The sequence below is a fragment of the Balaenoptera borealis genome (assembly GCF_965194805.1).
Source record: "Balaenoptera borealis genome assembly, chromosome: 12".
In the NCBI taxonomy this organism is placed as follows: Eukaryota; Metazoa; Chordata; class Mammalia; order Artiodactyla; family Balaenopteridae; genus Balaenoptera; species Balaenoptera borealis.
This window is the reverse complement of record NC_138869.1, coordinates 11,154,147-11,171,602: the sequence shown is the minus strand read 5'-3', so window position 1 is coordinate 11,171,602 and position 17,456 is coordinate 11,154,147. Positions and strand designations below refer to the sequence as shown.

The window sequence follows — 17,456 nt, the reverse complement described above, 5'->3', positions numbered from 1 at the left end:
TATTTTTTATTTTTATTGTTTTTAAAGGATCTCTGGATTGGGTTGTATTTTAAACAAGCTCCCCCACTTCCCACCACTTTTTAAAAAATATTTATTATTATTTTTTTATTTTTGGCTGCATTGGGTCTTAGTTTTGGTATGCGGGCTCTTCGTTGCAGCATGTGGGATCCTCCTCTGCTGTGTGAGGGCTTCTCTCTAGTTGTGGCATGTGGGCTTAGTAGTTGCGGTGCATGGGATTAGTTGCCCTTTGGTATGTGGGATCTTAGTTCTCTGACCAGGGATCGAACCCTTGTCCCCTGCATGGGGAGGCAGATTCTTAACCACTGGACCGCCACGGAAGTCCCTTCCCTTTAAAAATCTTATGTCCCCTTTCCTGCCTTAAAAATGATGATCTAGATAAATGCTATGATGGTGATGTATAAAAGAAAAGCATCATATCAAAGCAAGCACACCAGAGGCAAAGTAAGAGTACAGAATCTGTCCATATGAGAATGCAGTTGACAGAAGCCCTAAGAGTTCCAATGAGATGGGGTTGATAGTCTTTCATTCATCACACTCATCCACTCTATTAAGGCAGTTCTAACGTTGCTTCATTAAGGGAGAAGAGTAGATAATCATACTTAACTTCAGGTACCTTTTTGTTTTTGTTTGCTTATTTTTTATTATTTCTTATGGGTTGAAAGCCTTGGGATGAAATCAGTCTGGGCTTTGTACTCAAAGATATGATGTAGGAGAACCTGCTGCATTCTTTCTACCTCTGTATCCTGATCGTTGGTTCTCAAACTTTGGTGTGCGTCAGGATTGTTACCTGGAGAGCGTATTAATAATTCAGATTCCCATGCTCCATCCCTGAAATTTTGATTCTGTAGCTCTGGGACATGACCTAAGAATATGCTTTTAGTAAGCTTCCCAGTGATTCCAACACAGTGGTTTGTAGACCACATGAGACACCCTGACTGCTTTAGAATTTGGCTGGAAAACACTCCTCTGGTCATTCTTGTTAGAGGTGGCTCATTTTGAATTCTTCAAATGAAAACTCAGTAGGTGAAAATAATTCGATTTGTTGATTGTTCTATTTGTTTGTTTGCAAGCCATTATTGCTGACCCTTGTTAGAGATAAAATTGCAAAGCAGCATCAGTTCCAGTATAGTTCTTCAGGAACCCATCACCTTCCCTGTTAGGGTTATTGTTCTAGGGTTTACATTTTAACCTTTGCTTTACTATTTGTCACATTCTTGAAAATTTTGTCTACTTTCAGAAGCCAGGAAACAGCCACTTTCCAAAAAGACAAAGAAATCTCATGTTCATAATGAAGTTGAAGAGAATGACAGTGTCTTTGTAAAGCTTCTTAAGACATCAGGAATTACTCTTAAAACAGGAGAGAGTCAGAATCAACTAGGTAATATTTTAATCAAAATCTTTTGTCTGGGTATAGTGAAAGGGCTCAGAACTTAATCATGGATTTTCTAGAGAGGCAATGAAGATTAGAAATGGGGACACCATCTGTCTTCAGATAAGGATGAAACTGAAATTGATTTTTAGAGAATGTTGTTATTCTCTTTGGTCCTGATTAATGCATGTTAAGTGAAGTATGTCCAATCCTTTTTTTTTTTTTTAAAGGAAGAATGTTATGTACTAGTATTACTTTATGTTTTCTTGTGAAAAAATAAATTGATACCTAGAGAGCAATTAGATCTGTGTCAGAATAATTTCAGAAGAAAATTTATAAAGCCACGTAAGGCCCTACTTTGGGGGCATAGATTATTCCATCCAGCTAAGGTTTTGGCTTTTTTTTTTTTTTTTTTTAAGAATACTTAGTAGCTATCCTTTGTAAAAGCTAATTCTGTTTTGCAGTGGGTTTATAAGATTTGGCTCTGAAATTAGGTTGGAAATATCTTTATTGTTTTATCAGACAGGAACCTAGGTCTTAGGAAAGTAAAACTCTGGTAGGAAGTGTTAAAGACACTGGGGACCAACTAGTCTTCTTTCCTCATAGCTGTGGATCAAATCGTTTTCCAAAAGAAGCTCTTTCAGACTCTGAGGAAACATCCTTCTTATCCCAAAGTATGTATTTTCTCCCTAGTATTTTTGTTTTTGCCAGCAGTACTCTGGAATTGGGAGTTTAAAGACACTAGCATAAAGTTGAATAGGCTTGAATGATTTTAGCTAATCGACAGCAAATGTTAAACTAAAAATCTTACTCTTTTTTTTTTTGTTTTTAATGTCACTAAGATAGTAGAAGAATTCGTTAGTGGCCTGGAGTCTTACATTGAGGACCAAGACAGTTTCAGGAACTGCCTTTTGTCTTGTGAACGTCTGCAGGATGAGGAAGCCAGGTGTGGAGACGAAGCACTGGACTGTTGCTGAAATTTAGTCTGTTACACTTAACTGGATTGGGAGGTGGGGTTGGGGCAGAATGTGATTTTTTGGAATTTTACTTTTGATTTATGGCTCTCTTTTCCTCAAAGTTTTAACCTAACCTTTAAATTATTAAGTTTATGATAACAAGACTAAGAACCAGAATGTTTTCTAGAATGTGTCTCACCTGTGTTGATACAGTTTCAACTCTACTTGTCTGTGACTTAAAAGCTATCTTCTTATGTTCTGTATTTCTTATCTAACAGAATAGTTTCTCCTTAAAAATTACATAGTTAACCAATTTTATGGAGAAAGGATAATAAAAACATTAAAACAAGAAAAACAAAATAGAAAACCAATCTCTCCCTTTTTTTTTTTTTTACAGCATGGGCACATCTTACTGTAAGAGCCTCATTAAATTGCTTCTGGGGATTGACTTATTACAGGTGAGACTGTGCCACTTTTTCTGTGAACATTTAATGGATGTGATTTGTGGTGTATGCCCAAGTGTAAGTGGCTGGAGCACAGGGCAGAGCAGGGTTAATGGGAGAGTTTGGGTTTGCAACAGTTTACCACAGCCCTGTTGCTGACATGGATCTTGTAGGGCAATATCTTTGTCTTTGGACTGAGCTGATTAACCCAATACATCTTGAAGCCTCATTTATCCTGGCGGCCTCTGATTCCTGTTTTGTAAAAAGCTTCATCCTGTGTGCTCTGAGTACCTTGTATATCTCTGCCATATTCACATCTGCATCATCTCCCATTTAGCTTCGTATTTGCTTATTAACTAGATCTTTCCCTTTTCCTCCTCCTTTCTCTCTTAATTTATTGATTAGACAATCAGTGAGATGTTTTAAACATCTCAAATTATAGAAATGTATATACAATGAAAAGTCTCCCTCCCACCCTGTCCTTCATTTTTCCTCTTTTCTTCTCTTGCACTGTTAATCTTCCCACTCTCTTTTCCTTTTCATTGGAAATCTTGAATATAATTTAGTTAGCTTAAATCTAAGAGCTCTCTTGTTCCTCCAAAGAGAAATCTTTTCTTGCAAACTATTTGATAATCTGTTAAAGCCTGCATATCATGGGTTAACAATTGTCATCATAATTAATAATGTTTTTGATTATCCGATTATTTTAATGTTGCCTTGATAGCCATTTTGTAATTTTTCAGAGGACAGATTATTGATAAATCTTTGTATTCCAACAGGTTATATTCAAAATATAGGCAGCATTCATGTGGACATACTTTTTTATTTTTACCTCTTTATTGGAGTATAATTGCTTTACAATGTTGTGTTAGTTTCTGCTGTATAACAAAGTGAATCAGCTATATGTGTATATATATCCCCATACCCCTTCCCTCTTGAGCCTCCCTCCTACTCTTCCCTGTCCCATCCCTCTAGGTGGTCACAAAGCACCTAGCTGATCTCCCTGTGCTATGCAGCTGCTTCCCACTAGCTATCTATTTTACGTTTGGTTGTATATATAAGTACATGCCACTCTCTCACTTCGTCCCAGCTTACCCTTCCCCCTCCCCGTGTCCTCACATACATTCTCTACATCTGTGTCTTTATTCCTGTCCTGCCACTAGGTACATTAGAACCATATATATTTTTTTTAGATTCCATATATATGTGTTAGCATACAGTATTTGTTTTTCTCTTTCTGACTGACTTCACTATGAATGACAGACTCTAGGTCCATCCACCTCACTACAAATAACTCAATTTTGTTTCTTTTTATGCCTGATTAGTATTCCATTGTATATATGTGCCACATCTTCTTTATCCATTCATCTGTGAGTGGACATTTAGGTTGCTTCCATGTCCCGGCTATTGTAAATAGTGCTTCAGTGAACATTGTGGTACATGTATCTTTTTGAATTATGGTTTTCTCAGGGTACATGCCCAGTAGTGGGATTGCTGGGTCATATGGTAGTTCTATTTTTAGTTTTTTAAGGAACCTCCATACTGTTCTCTATAGTGGCTGTATCAATTTACATTCCCGCCAGGTGGACATTCTTATAATGAGAATTTCAATTATAGCAGGGTTTTTCCTCCAAGAACTCTCGTTGGAGAGAATTACAGCTAACTGTACACTTCGAGACAATCTCCTAACTCCCTATGTCTTCTTTTTTAGCCTGCCATTATCAAAATCTTATTTGAAAAGTTGCCAGAATTTCTTTTCAAAAAGTAAGTGGAGTTACTCTGGAATGCTCAAAGTACCCTGGTGTACTTATGTTTCTCTCTGAAAAGGTTGCTCTGAAGTATCATTGGTATGTCTGAAGATCGTATTTATTATGACTCCAGATTCTTAAATGACTACTCAAGTTTTACTGGGGTGACTTTCTTTGAAATTTTATCTATTTATATGTCCATGTATTCCTAGAAGGATACACAATAAACGGGTAATAGTGGTTGTCTCCCAGGAGTGGAGCCAGTTGGCTGGAGTTATATATTCTCTGAATACCTTTTACCTTTTCAATTTTATACTTCATGTGTGCTACCATTTTTTAAAATTTACTTTAAGGGAATTTCCTGGCGGTCCAGTGGTCAGGATTCCGGGCTTTCACTCTCTTGGGGCCTGGGTTTGATCCTTGGTCGGGGGAACTAAGATCCTGCAAGCCGCGTGGTGTGGCCCAAAAAAAAATTCTTTTTTACTTTAAAAAATAACTAAGGGACTTCCCTGGTGGCACAGTGGTTAAGAATCTGCCTGCCAATGCAGGGGACGCGGGTTCGAGCCCTGGTCCGAGAAGATCCCACATGCCGCAGAGCAACTAAGCCCATGCGCCACAACTACTGAGCCTGCACTCTAGAGCCCGCCAGCCACAACTACTGAGCCCACATGCCACAACTACTGAAGCCCGCGCACCTAGAGCCCGTGCTCCGCAACAAGAGAAGCCACTGCAATGATAAGTCCGCGCACCACAATGAAGAGTAGCCCCCACTCGCCACAACTAGAGAAAGCCTGTGCACAGCAACAAAGACCCAATGCAGCCAGAAATAAAAATGAATAAATAAATTTACTTAAAAATAGTAATAATAAAAAAATAACTAAGAGAAAAAAAGAACAGCCTAACAGAAAAGTAGATAAAGGTCATGAATAGACAATTCACGGAGAAGAAATATAAGAGCATTAAACACTTTTTTTTAATGCTCAAGTTCATTAATAATCAAAGACAACAATTTCAAACAGTAAATAGATTTTTTTCCTTCTCAAAGGATCTCCCTTGTTGAGTGCGATGAACAGGCATGCTCATATATCACTGGTAAACATATAAAGCAATGTAATTACTCTGAAGGGCAGTAGGTTGTGTGTATCAAAACCTAAGATTTTGCATACCCTTAAATGTTCAGCCATGCCTCCAAATTTATCCTAAGGCAATACCTCTGAATGAAAACAGTAATGAATAATATTACCATTTAAAGTAACAAAAATTGTAAACTGAGATATTCAACTATAGGAGATTGGTTAAGTAAATTAGGTATATCCACATAATGGAATATCATGTGGACATTAAAAATTATAAAGAGGATTATTTAATACCATGCATTAATTGAAAAAAAAGGCTACAAATCAGTATTTACAGTTCCACTCAGTATTTTGTTTAAAAAAGGTACATACATACACATTTACATAGATAAATATACACATGTATATCAATGGTGGACCTCTCTGGGTGAGAGGATTTAGGTAATTTTTATTTCCTCCTTTTTAATATGTGCTGCTTCTGGGTCTTGTATGTAACAATAGTAAACTTGAAGATTATCTTTAGAGATTCATGGTTTGCCTGAATGGCTTGCACTGTGCTTTGTGTCCTGGCTAAGTCTTTTTTAGCAGTTAAATTTGTCTATAGTAAACAAAGACTGAGAATGCTGTCAAGAAGTGCTGGAGGTGGTCCAAAAGTTAGATATAAGAGGCTGGGAAGAAGGCAGAGACTGTCATTTTAGGGGAAATAATACTGGGAAATTATAATAATTTATTATGAAGATTAATGAATAATAATTAATGATTATTAATAAATATTGTTATATTAATGATAATACTAATACTGAGCCAACTTCTCTTCATCCTTAAATGGTTTTTAGTACTTTGACATAGTCTAAATCTGACCTGTTTCCATAGTGGTAAAAATTACTTGCATTTTTTGGTACTTACCACATTGATGTAATTAGTTTGTTACCTTTTATTTTATTTATTTAGTTTTAAAATTTATTTTATTTATTTTTAAAATTTATTTTGGCTGCTTTGGGCCTTGTGCGCAGGCTTTCTCTAGTTGCCGCGAGGAGGGGCTACTCTTTGTTGCGGTGTGTGGGCTTATTGCGGTGTCTTCTCTTGCTGCAGAGCATGGGCTCTAGGCGCGTGGGCTCAGTAGTTGTGGCTCGCGGGCTCTAGAGCGCAGGCTCGGTAGTTGTGGCACATGGGCTTAGTTGCTTTGCGGCATGTGGGACCTTCCCGGGCCATGGCTCGAACCCGTGTCCCCTGCATTGGCAGGCGGATTCTTTTTTTTTTTTTTTTTAATTTTTATTTATTATTTATTTATTATGTTTATTTTTGGCTGTGTTGGGTCTTCGTTTCTGTGTGAGGGCTTTCTCCAGTTGCGGCGAGTGGGGGCCACTCTTCATCGCGGTGCACGGGCCTCTCACTATCGCGGCCTCTCCCGTTGCGGAGCAGAGGCTCCAGACGCTCAGGCTCAGTAGTTGTGGCTCACGGGCCCAGTCGCTCCGCGGCATGTGGGATCCTCCCAGACCAGGGCTCGAACCCGTGTCCCCTGCACCGGCAGGCAGACTCTCAACCACTGCGCCACCAGGGAAGCCCGGCAGGTGGATTCTTAACCACTGCACCACCAGGGAAGTCCCAGTTGTTTACCTTTAAAAACAATTTATCTTACTCAATTTGTTAAAGTTTGTTACCTTTATTTTTTTTAATTGTTCATATATTTTAAGAGATACTCTCCAGACCTTTCTTCCCCTCTCTAAACCCTCCCCAGATATAGCCACTAACAGTTTAGTGCGTCTTCTTCCAGACATCTGTCTCAACATACATAAGCATATGTCTCATGCTTTTTTTTGTATTACCTGTGTGTTTAGCACAGTGTGCAACGCATGGTAGGTGTTTAGTAAATGTTAACTGAATGGCTGAAAATGTTACATGCAGTATTAATGCTTGCTGCTGTGTAAGTCAGAAAGGCTACGTTCCTGACTTCTCATCCATCCTAACATTCAGCGTGAACAGTGATGGACTCAACATGCCTCGACTCATCATCAATCAACTGAAGTGGCTTGACAGAGTTGTGGATAGTAAGGTAAGTTGGGGACTTTTTCTGTCTCTTGGATTCATAGAGAGTATGTTTTCCACACTTAACAACTAAACTTTTGGCATTTGCATGTTATTTTTTCCTTTCTAAACAAAAAATTCATATTTTTCTATCCATTATCTTTTTTAGCTTTAATAATTTGAAAACCATGGTTATTTCACCCATTAAATTTCTCTAAAATAAGAAATGTATCTAATCATGATGACTGGATGTCATTTATTAAATAAATTAAATATTTGGAAGGAATTCATTAACTTCTCAAAGTACAGAGATTATTATTATGTTTTATTTCCCAAAAGCAATGAGATCCGAAACCATCCTACTTCACTGCAAATGTGTTATTTTAATTACACATTGAGGAAAATTTCTTTGGGATTATGTTACTTGTTACTAAGCACCTTGGTAAAGTTGAATCTGTTCTGAGCCTATTGCTTAAGGCCCATTTCTTTTCAGAGTTCTTAAATCATTCTACTAATTTTTGTCAGACATTCAAAGGCTCAATCTTTATTTGGAAGAACATGAGTTTTGGAATCTCATCTGGGCTGGAATTTTGGGCCTGCCACTTATTAATTGTGTATCCTTGAGCAACACATATCCCTACATTTTAAAAATGGGAATACAGTTGTGAAGATTAAGTGAAATAAAGACAGTAGAAAAGGGAAAAAAAAAAAAGCAAAAGAACCCCCAATTGTTGGACTTCCCTAGCAGTCCAGTGGTTAAGACTCTGCACTCTCCCTGCCAGGGGCCTGGGTCCAGTCCCTGGTCGGGGAACTAATATCTCACAAGCTGCTCGGTGCAGCCAAAAAATTAAAAAAAAAAAAAAAGGTATTAAATAATATGCCATCCAGCCTATTTTTTTCTATGTACCATCTCATGTGTGAAAATCTCTGGGTCACTTACCTCTGATTTTAGGCTTTGAGCTTGAGTGTGTGTGTAGTTGTCATATTGTACACAAAATAATTCTAGCTCTACTTTTCATGAGTAGGAAGTCTTTCTCTATTCTGGGTAGTGTTACAATTCTAATAGTCTCCTCCACTGCAGGATCTCACCACCAAGATCATGCAGCTGATCAGTATTGCTCCAGTGTACCTGCAGCATGACTTTGTCACCAGCCTACCTGAGATCCTAGGGGATTCCCAGCATGCTGATGTGGGGAAAGAACTCAGGTGGGTAAGCACCTCGTTGGCATCTTGAGCAAGACTTCACTTTGGGAGCCTTATCACTGCAGTATAAAAAGAGTAGTAATAATGTGTTTCTTATTTTATAAAAGAGGATGATACCCATCTTTCTAGGGTATGGAATTTGACTTGCTTTTCTAATAATGAGTGTTTTTTTTTTTTTTGGCTGCGTTGTGTCTTTGTTGCTGCGCGTGGGCTTTCTCTAGTTGCAGCGAGCGGGGGCTACTCTTCGTTGCGGTGCACGGGCTTCTCATTACGGTGGCTTCTCTTGTTGCTGGGCACAGGCTCTAGGCACGCAGGCTTCAGTAGTTGCAGCACAAAGGCTCAGTAGTTGTGGCACCTGGGCCCTAGAGTGCACAGGTTTCAGTAGTTGTGGTGCGTGGGCTCAGTAGTTGCAGCATGTGGGCTTAGTGGCTCCGCGACGTGGGATCTTCCTGGACCACTGATCGAACCCTTGTCCCCTGCATTGGCAGGCGGATTCTTAACAACTGCGCCACCAGGGAACTCCCTGGTTTTAACAATTAATTAATTTATTTATTTTTGACTGTGTTGCGTCTTCGTTGCAGTGCGTGGGCTTCTCATTGTGGTGGCTTCTCTTCCTGCGGAGCACAGGCTCTAGGTGTGCGGGCTTTAGTAGTTGTGGCACGCGAGCTCAGTAATTGTGGCTTGCGAGCTTTAGAGCGCAGGCTTAGTAGTTGTGGCGCACGGGCTTAGTTGCTCTGTGGCATGTGGGATCTTCCCGGACCAGGGCTCAAACCTGTGTCCCCTGCAGTGGCAGGCGGATTCTTAACCACTGTGCCACCAGGGAAGCCCCAATGAATGTATATTTGAGTAGATCTGTATACTTTCTTTCTTTTCTAATAATGAGTATATATTTGAGTAGACCCGTGTATGTGTCATGAGTATGAAGTCTGGCTTAGGATTAGGTGTGTAAAAGTGATTTTCCCGTCATTATTTGCCCAGCTCTGTTAAAATTTGCACACCTTCTCTCTTTCTACTATTCACAGTGACCTTCTAACAGAGAATACTCTGCTCACTGTCCCCATCCTGGATGTCCTGTCTAGCCTCCGACTTGAGCCGAAGCTCCTGACTAAGGTAGGGAGGACTCTGCTCTCCAGAAAGAGCGCCAGCTTGCTCGCTTCCCAGAACCAATGTCAGTCAGTCATTGCCTTGGATCAATCGCGTATAATGAAAATTTCATTTTGAAACAATGCTGAATGACATTTGCTCTCTTTTTTCTTTTCAGTGAATTTCATATGCCATACTATGATAGACTAACTGCTCATTTTTAATCAGTATGTTTTAGTGGAAATCTTCTGTATTGCCTGTATAGTTACAAACTGCTCCCATAGGAATAACAACTTTTTATGCCTTCCTCTAACCAGTGGAAAATTCAGGCTCCAAAATTAAGAGAAGAAGACTTTCACGTTTATCACCTGTCTGTTTTTGAAGAAGCTGTAGCGTTAACAATTGAAAGCTTGTAATTTGGAAAAAAAATAAAATGAGACGTTTTTCTTCCAAAATTACAAGTGAGAAAACTGAGTGAGAGAAATAATTTTTCTAATTTTACCTAACGAGTCAGTACTAGATTGAGGCATTAACATGAAAATATGTAAGGTTTTTGTGCTTTTTATGTTTAGGTCCGCAAGTTAGTGATGGGTAAGCTGTCATCTGTCATGTTGGACGATTTACCTATGATCATCAAGTTCATTCTTCATTCCATAACAGCCACGGATGCACTTGAGGTACCCTACTGTTTCCCAACAAACGCTGTAGGCAGCTAGATCCTAGCAGGTACAGGGGGTAGCAGTGGTGCCCTTGTGAGACTCAGAAGTCAAAAAAAGACTAACCTTGAGGAAGATACATCAAGATAAATCATTTAAATTAATCAGTTCTAATTGCTCGTCTCCGTCCCAAAACTAATTGATAATGCTGATTAATCCAGCAGGGGAGAGAATGGAGCTACTACCCAGACTTGTTGTTCTGTATAAGCTGCTACAGGTTATATTTGCTATTTCAGTGTAATGCCTGAAGGAATTCTGAAATTTTTTTTTTTTTTTTAAAGATTTATTGATTGATTGATTGATTGCTATGTTGGGTCTTCGTTTCTGTGCGAGGGCTTTCTCTAGTTGCGGCAAGTGGGGGCCGCTCTTCATCGCGGTGCGCGGGCCTCTCACCATCGCGGCCTCTCTCGTTGCGGAGCACAGGCTGCAGACGCACAGGCTCAGCAGTCGTGGCTCACGGGCCCAGTTGCTCCGTGGCATGTGGGATCCTCCCGGACCAGGGCTCGAACACGTGTCCCCTGCATTAGCAGGCAGATTCTCAACCACTGCGCCACCAGGGAAGCCCGGAATTCTGAAATTTTAAAGAGCATGACGGGGACTTCCCTGGTGGTCCAATGGTTATGAATCCACCTTCCAATGCAGGGGACACGGGTTCAATCCCTTTTGGGGAACTAAGATCCCATGTGCCACAGGGCAGCTAAGCCCATGTGCCACAACTACTGAGCCCACGCACCACAACTAGAAAGCCCATGTGCTGCAACTACAGAGCCCGAGTGCCACAACTACAGAGCCCATGCGCTCTGGAGCCCGAGCACCACAGCTAGAGAGAAGCCTGCACGCCACAACGAAAGATCCCACGTGCTGCAACAAAAGATCCCACGTACCACAACTAAGACCTGATGCAGCCAAAAATAATAAATAAATAAATATTTTAAAAAATAATAAAGTAAATAACATGGCATACTATACTCACATTAGCTATTTTCATCAGCTGCCTTTTTCAAAATGCCTTGTTTAACAATACATTTAATTAGTTAAGTAAGTAAAACACTTTATTTTATTTATTTTTGTCTGTGTCAGGTCTTAGTTGCAGCACATAGGATCTTTCGTTGTGGCACGTGGGCTCTTCTCTTGGGGCACGTGGGCTTCTCTGTGGTTGTGATGCACGGGCTCCAGGGTGTGTGGTCTCAGTAGTTGCGGCACACGGGCTTAGTTGCCCCGTGACATATGGGATCTTACCTCCCCGACCAGGGATCAGACCTGTGTCCCCTGCAATGGAAGGCGGATTCTCAACCACTGGATCACCAGGGAAGTCCCAACAATACATTTAATTTAATACTTCTTCCTCAGTCTTTCAGGAGAAAGTTACGGTTTTTCTATTGAAAGAATAGATTGTGCCTATCTGCTGTGAATGAGCAGAACACATAGCTAATATTTATTTGCCATAGGTAATTTCTGAGCTTCGGGAGAATTTGGATCTGCAGCATTGTATTTTGCCATCATGGTTGCAGGCTTCTCAAAGCAAGTTGAAAAATAAAGGACAAACGAGGTATAAACTCATGGACAGTTATCACCCTTTTTCTCACATAGGCAAGGAAAGTTTTCTGACATTTATCCTGAAGCCAGGACAGAAGATCTTAATACTTAACAACTACAAATAGTGGTAGTAGTATTACAATCATGTACTACTATACAGTTTTTCAAATCATATTTCTATGTGTAAGTATCTGTATGTGTGTATATGTGTGTGTGTGTGTGTATTCCCTTTGCTCTGCAGATCAATTCCAGATAGACTGCAGTACAATTTTACTAGCCATTGTACACATGAAGTTGTGACTTGTTTTAAGGCACATGGCTAGTAAGCAGGAACCCAGATCTTACAGGTTCCTCTGGTAAGTGGAAGAATGATTTTTTTTTCCCTCTGCTACTTGTAGTTCTTCAGGAAATCAAGAAAACAGCGGTCAAGACTGTGTTATTCTTCTCTTTGACGTAATAAAGTCAGCTGTTAGATATGAGAAAATCGTTTCAGAAGCCTGGATTAAGGTGAGTGAGATCTTTAAACATTGAGGAAGAAATGGGTGGCAATCAGTGACAGATGTGTAAGTAAAGATAGTTGAAATAAAAGTCTTAAAAGTCAGTCAAGTAGAAATAATAGATGATGGTTGCCAGATGGGCAGATTGGTTCTCAGATAAGAGAACAGAGCATGCTGAATAAGGCGAAAGGTGTTCTTATGTGTTGTAATATTTTTGTAACCCTTGTTTTTACAGGCAATTGAAAACACCACCTCAGTGTCGGAACACAAGGTAATGTTCATGTACTATGAATTTTAAGTATTGCAGATGTAAAATTAGTGATATTTGCTGGCTTTCCTTCCTGCTGTTTTCTCTGGCTCCTTCCAGTCATCCCTTCTGTGACTTTCGTAGCTGCTCTAATAAACATTAGCTGCCTGAGGAAGATGGTCTGAAGGGGTGACTTGCCAGATGGTCTTTATTCTGGCAGTAAAATGAAATAAAATATCCATAAGGGGAAATAGTAACATTCCAAACAGGCATAGTGAGTTGCAGTCAAAGAAGCTGAGTCCCCCTCCCATGAGGAGGTGAGGACTAGAGTCACCTGGGTCATGAGTTAGGTATTCAGGCCCCTCTGTCTGTCTGATTGCCCTTCCTCCCACCACATGGAATTGTCAAGATAGTGGCATTTCATGTTTCACTTTCCTTTACCTGACAGAACTGAATCAAATAGTCTATCTACTCTCAGGGCAGTGGTACTGAATCTGTCTTAAATCTGGAGATACTTTCTTCAGTCAAGAAGACAGATGATTGAATTTCTTGTGTACTGATTGGTTCCCTTTAAGGATTTTCTTTAGTTGGAATCTCTTGTTTTGTAGAGTTTTGTTAGTTGGATTTTCCAGTTGTTGGATGACTATTTTAAAAGCTGCTGTGATACTGAATAAAACAATGAAAAACTCAATAATTTTTTGTGGTTGCCAGGTTGTGGGTGGGTAGGGAATCAAAATATCCAAGACAACGGTTTTATTATTGCATAACCCTTGACCTCCTGCATAGCTGTTTTTACACATTTCTGATCATTGTATAAATATAATTTTGTATTCTGGATTTTTTTTCTCTTCACATTGTGTCATAAACATTTTGCACGCTTCTGCATTGTATTTATTGTCTTTTTTTTTTTTTCGGCCGTGCCACGCCACATGCAGGATCTTCCCCAACCAGGGATTGAACCCATGCCCCCGGATTGGGAGCATGGAGTCTTAACCACTGGACCGCGAGGGCAGTCCTTTTATTGTCATTTTTAATAACTGTATTCTGTTCTGCTATAATCTGTCACGATTTTGGTGTCTGAGTTGGGCCTTCAGTGAAAGGATGTCTCAAGTAATTTATTGTTTTTGCTTTTATTAATTAGAACATCTAACATTTATTAAAATATCTTTTCTCATTAATTGAGATATTGACATTTTATATTAGTTTCAGGTGTACAATGTAATGATCTGTTACTTGTATATATTGCAAAATGATCACCACAATAAGTCGTTAATGTCCATCACCATACATAGCTACCGTTATTTTTTTACTTGTGATGAGAACTTTTAAGGTCTACTCCCTTAGTAACTTTCAAATGTGCAATACAGTATTATTAACTATATTCACCATGCTGTACATTACACCCCCATGACTTATTTATTTTATAACTGAAATTTGTACCTTTTGGCCCCCTTTACCAACTCCCTACCCCTACCTCTGGCAACCACCAATCTGTTCTCTGTATTTGTGAGTTCATTTTTGTTTGTTTTATTTTTTAGATTCCACATATAATTGAAATCATACACTATTTGTCTTTCTCTGTCTGACTTATTTCACTTAGCATAATGCCTTCAGGGTTCATCCATGTTGTTGCCAATAGCAAGATTCGTTCTTTTTTATGGTTGAATAATCTAGAGAGAGTGTGTGTGTTTATATCACATTTTCTTTATCCATTCCATCAGTGGACACTTGGGTTGTTTCCATGTCTTGGCTATTGTAAATAATGCTCTAATGAACATGGGGTGCAGATATCTTTGCGAATTAGTGTTTTTTGTTTTCTTCAGATACGTAGCCAGAAGTGGAATTGCTGGATCTATAGTAATTCTATTTTTATTTTTTTGAGGAACCACCATACCGTTTTCCATAGTGGTTGCATCAACTTACATTTCCACCAACAGTGCACAAGGGTTCCCTCTTCTCTACATCCTTGCCGACATATGTTATTTTTTGTCCTTTTGATGATAGCCGTCCTGACAGGTGCGAAGTGGTATCTCATTGTGGTTTTGATTTGCGTTTCCCTGATGATTAGTGATGTTGAACATCATTACGTGGAGGTTGGCTATCTGTATGTCTTCTTTGGAAAAATTTCTATTCAGATTCCCTGTCCATCTTTTAATTGGATTGTTTGTTTTTTTGCTTTTGAGTTGTGTGAGTTCCAAGTAATTTGTGTTTTTCTGTTTTGTCCTGCTTGACTTTTTAACTTCTCTGTCTCTCTCTCTCTCTCTTTTTTTAAAAATATTTTTCTGTTACTTGGCAGCTGTAACTCTTTATTTATTTATTTGGCTACGTCGGGTCTTAGTTGCGGCATGCAGCATCTTTTGTTGTGTCGTGAGGTCTTCTCTCTAGTTTTGGCACACAGGCTCAGCAGCTGCAGCCCTTGGGCTCTCTAGTTGTGGTGTGCAGGCTTAGTAGTTGTGGCGCATGGGCTCTAGAGCGCATTGGGCTCAGTACTTGGCAGCACGCAGGCTTAGTTGCCCTGTGGCATATGGGATCTTAGTTCCCTGACCACAGATCGAACCTGCATCCCCTGCATTGGACGGCAGATTCTTAACCACTGGACCACCAGGGAAGTCCCTCTTTTTTTTTTTTTAAACATAGGTAATACAAGCTAATTGGGGAGAAAAAAAACCCACAAGTAATCTAAATATGTGTAAAATAAAGTTTACTTCCACTCTCTGTGCCACTCTTCATGGATAATCATTCTTCCAGATTTTTTCCTATTCATATACAAGTTGTATGTGTGTGCAAGTGCAGGCACACTCACTCTTATACACATTTGTACTTGTATATTGTTTTTACAAAAATAGAATTACTATGATTATTGCAGGTTGCTTTCTTTTGCTTCACAATATGTTGTGAATGTCTTTGTCAAAAAATATAGCCTATCTCATTTTTTTAAATATTTTTAAATTTTTTAATTAAAAAAAATATTTTTTGGGGGCGCACCACACGGCATGTGAGATCTGTTTCCTTACCCGCACCCCCTGTATTGGAAGCGTGGAATCTTAACCGCTGGACCACCAGGGAAGTCTCTAGCCTATCTCTCTCTCTCTCTCTTTTTTTAATAAATAATTAAATAAATAAATGTATTTAATTGTTGATTCTTGCCTGCAATGGGTCTTTGTTGTGGTGCGTGGGCTTCTCATTGCGGTGGCTTCTCCTGTTGCGGAGCAAAGGTTCTAGGTGCGCGGGCTTCAGTAGTTGTGGTGCACGGGCTTAGTTGCTCTGCAGCATGTGGGATCTTCCCAGACCAGGGCTCAAACCCGTGTCCCCTGCATTGGCAGGCTGATTCTTAACCACTGTGCCACCAGGGAAGTCCCCTATCTCATTTTTTTTTTTTTTTTTTTTTTTAAAGAAATTCACGTTCTTTTATTTATTTATTTATGACTGTGTTGAGTCTTCGTTTCTGTGTGAGGGCTTTCTCTAGTTGCGGCAAGTGGGGACCACTCTTCATCGCGGTGCGCGGGCCTCTCACCATCGCGGCCTCTCTTGTTGCGGAGCACAGGCTCCAGACACGCAGGCTCAGTAATTGTGGCTCACGGGCCCAGTTGCTCCATGGCATGTGGGATCTTCCCAGACCAGGGCTCGAACCCGTGTCCCCTGCATTGGCAGGCAGATTCTCAACCACTGCGCCACCAGGGAAGCCCCCCTATCTCATTTTTAATGGCCATATAATGTGCTGAAAATGACCATCATAATTTATATAACCTTTTTCATTTTGACAGACATTTACAGACTTTACAACTTTTCACAAAGTAATTTTCCTAATAATAATGAAAATTTATACTGAAGTTGGCAAGAGACTTAATCTTTTTTTCCATAATAAATGTGAGGCTATTCAAAGTTATTTCTGTAATAATACTACTTTTGCTTGTATTCCAATATTTTTTTAAAAGGTACCAGTGGTTAATAGTTGTGGCACTTTATTTCTCTAAAAAATATTTCTGGGTTTTATGAAAACATAGGTGCTCCCATGAGAGGATGTTGAGCAAATGAGAATTCTTTGTTTTAAATGGGAAAAAGTTGAGAGCTGCTGTTTTGTTGTAGTAAATGTACTGATTTATTAAACTGTTTTCGTGTTGTTGCATATTTATTGACAGCAGATTCTTGACCTGGCAATGCTCTTCATCATCTATAGCACCAACACTCAGACAAAGAAGTACATTGAGAGGGTGCTAAGAAATAAGATTCGATCAGGCTGCTTTGAAGAACAGCTGCTACAGAGTACATTCTATGTTCATTACGTGGTAAGTGTCAGAGAATCAGGCAACATTAGTCTTAAAATTTTAGAGAGGTCGTTTTAACCTTTCCTACTCAGTATGGGAATCATGACACTACCAGCTTTGCTGGGTGTAGATGTTTGGCAGGGAGCTCAGTATATTTCAAAACATAGTAGGATTATTACTTACCTTGACTGAGACATTATGATGTTAATCAAATCAAACTAAGATCGGTTTTCATGTTTTTAGCAAAAAAGTCACAAGATTGGTTTATGTT

At 39.5% G+C, this 17,456-nt stretch overlaps 1 protein-coding gene across 15 annotated transcripts in view; it reads left to right on the top strand.

Moving 5' to 3' along the window:
* Window positions 1-17,456, top strand: part of FANCD2 (FA complementation group D2) — a 55,744-nt gene that overhangs the window by 2,210 nt on the left and 36,078 nt on the right. For 9 of the 15 annotated variants that reach the window (XM_082344333.1, XM_082344326.1, XM_082344325.1 and 6 more), the window contains 13 exons: window positions 1,259-1,399; window positions 1,997-2,064; window positions 2,233-2,336; window positions 2,744-2,804; window positions 4,501-4,553; window positions 7,588-7,666; window positions 8,720-8,844; window positions 9,864-9,951; window positions 10,497-10,601; window positions 12,089-12,189; window positions 12,575-12,683; window positions 12,909-12,944; window positions 17,060-17,206. In XM_082344333.1, coding sequence (XP_082200459.1) covers window positions 1,259-1,399; window positions 1,997-2,064; window positions 2,233-2,336; window positions 2,744-2,804; window positions 4,501-4,553; window positions 7,588-7,666; window positions 8,720-8,844; window positions 9,864-9,951; window positions 10,497-10,601; window positions 12,089-12,189; window positions 12,575-12,683; window positions 12,909-12,944; window positions 17,060-17,206 — 1,217 coding nt within the window. The remainder of the gene's footprint in view (window positions 1-1,258; window positions 1,400-1,996; window positions 2,065-2,232; window positions 2,337-2,743; window positions 2,805-4,500; window positions 4,554-7,587; window positions 7,667-8,719; window positions 8,845-9,863; window positions 9,952-10,496; window positions 10,602-12,088; window positions 12,190-12,574; window positions 12,684-12,908; window positions 12,945-17,059; window positions 17,207-17,456) is intronic. The other 6 variants (XM_082344330.1, XM_082344327.1, XM_082344331.1 and 3 more) reach the window with 3 other exon arrangements.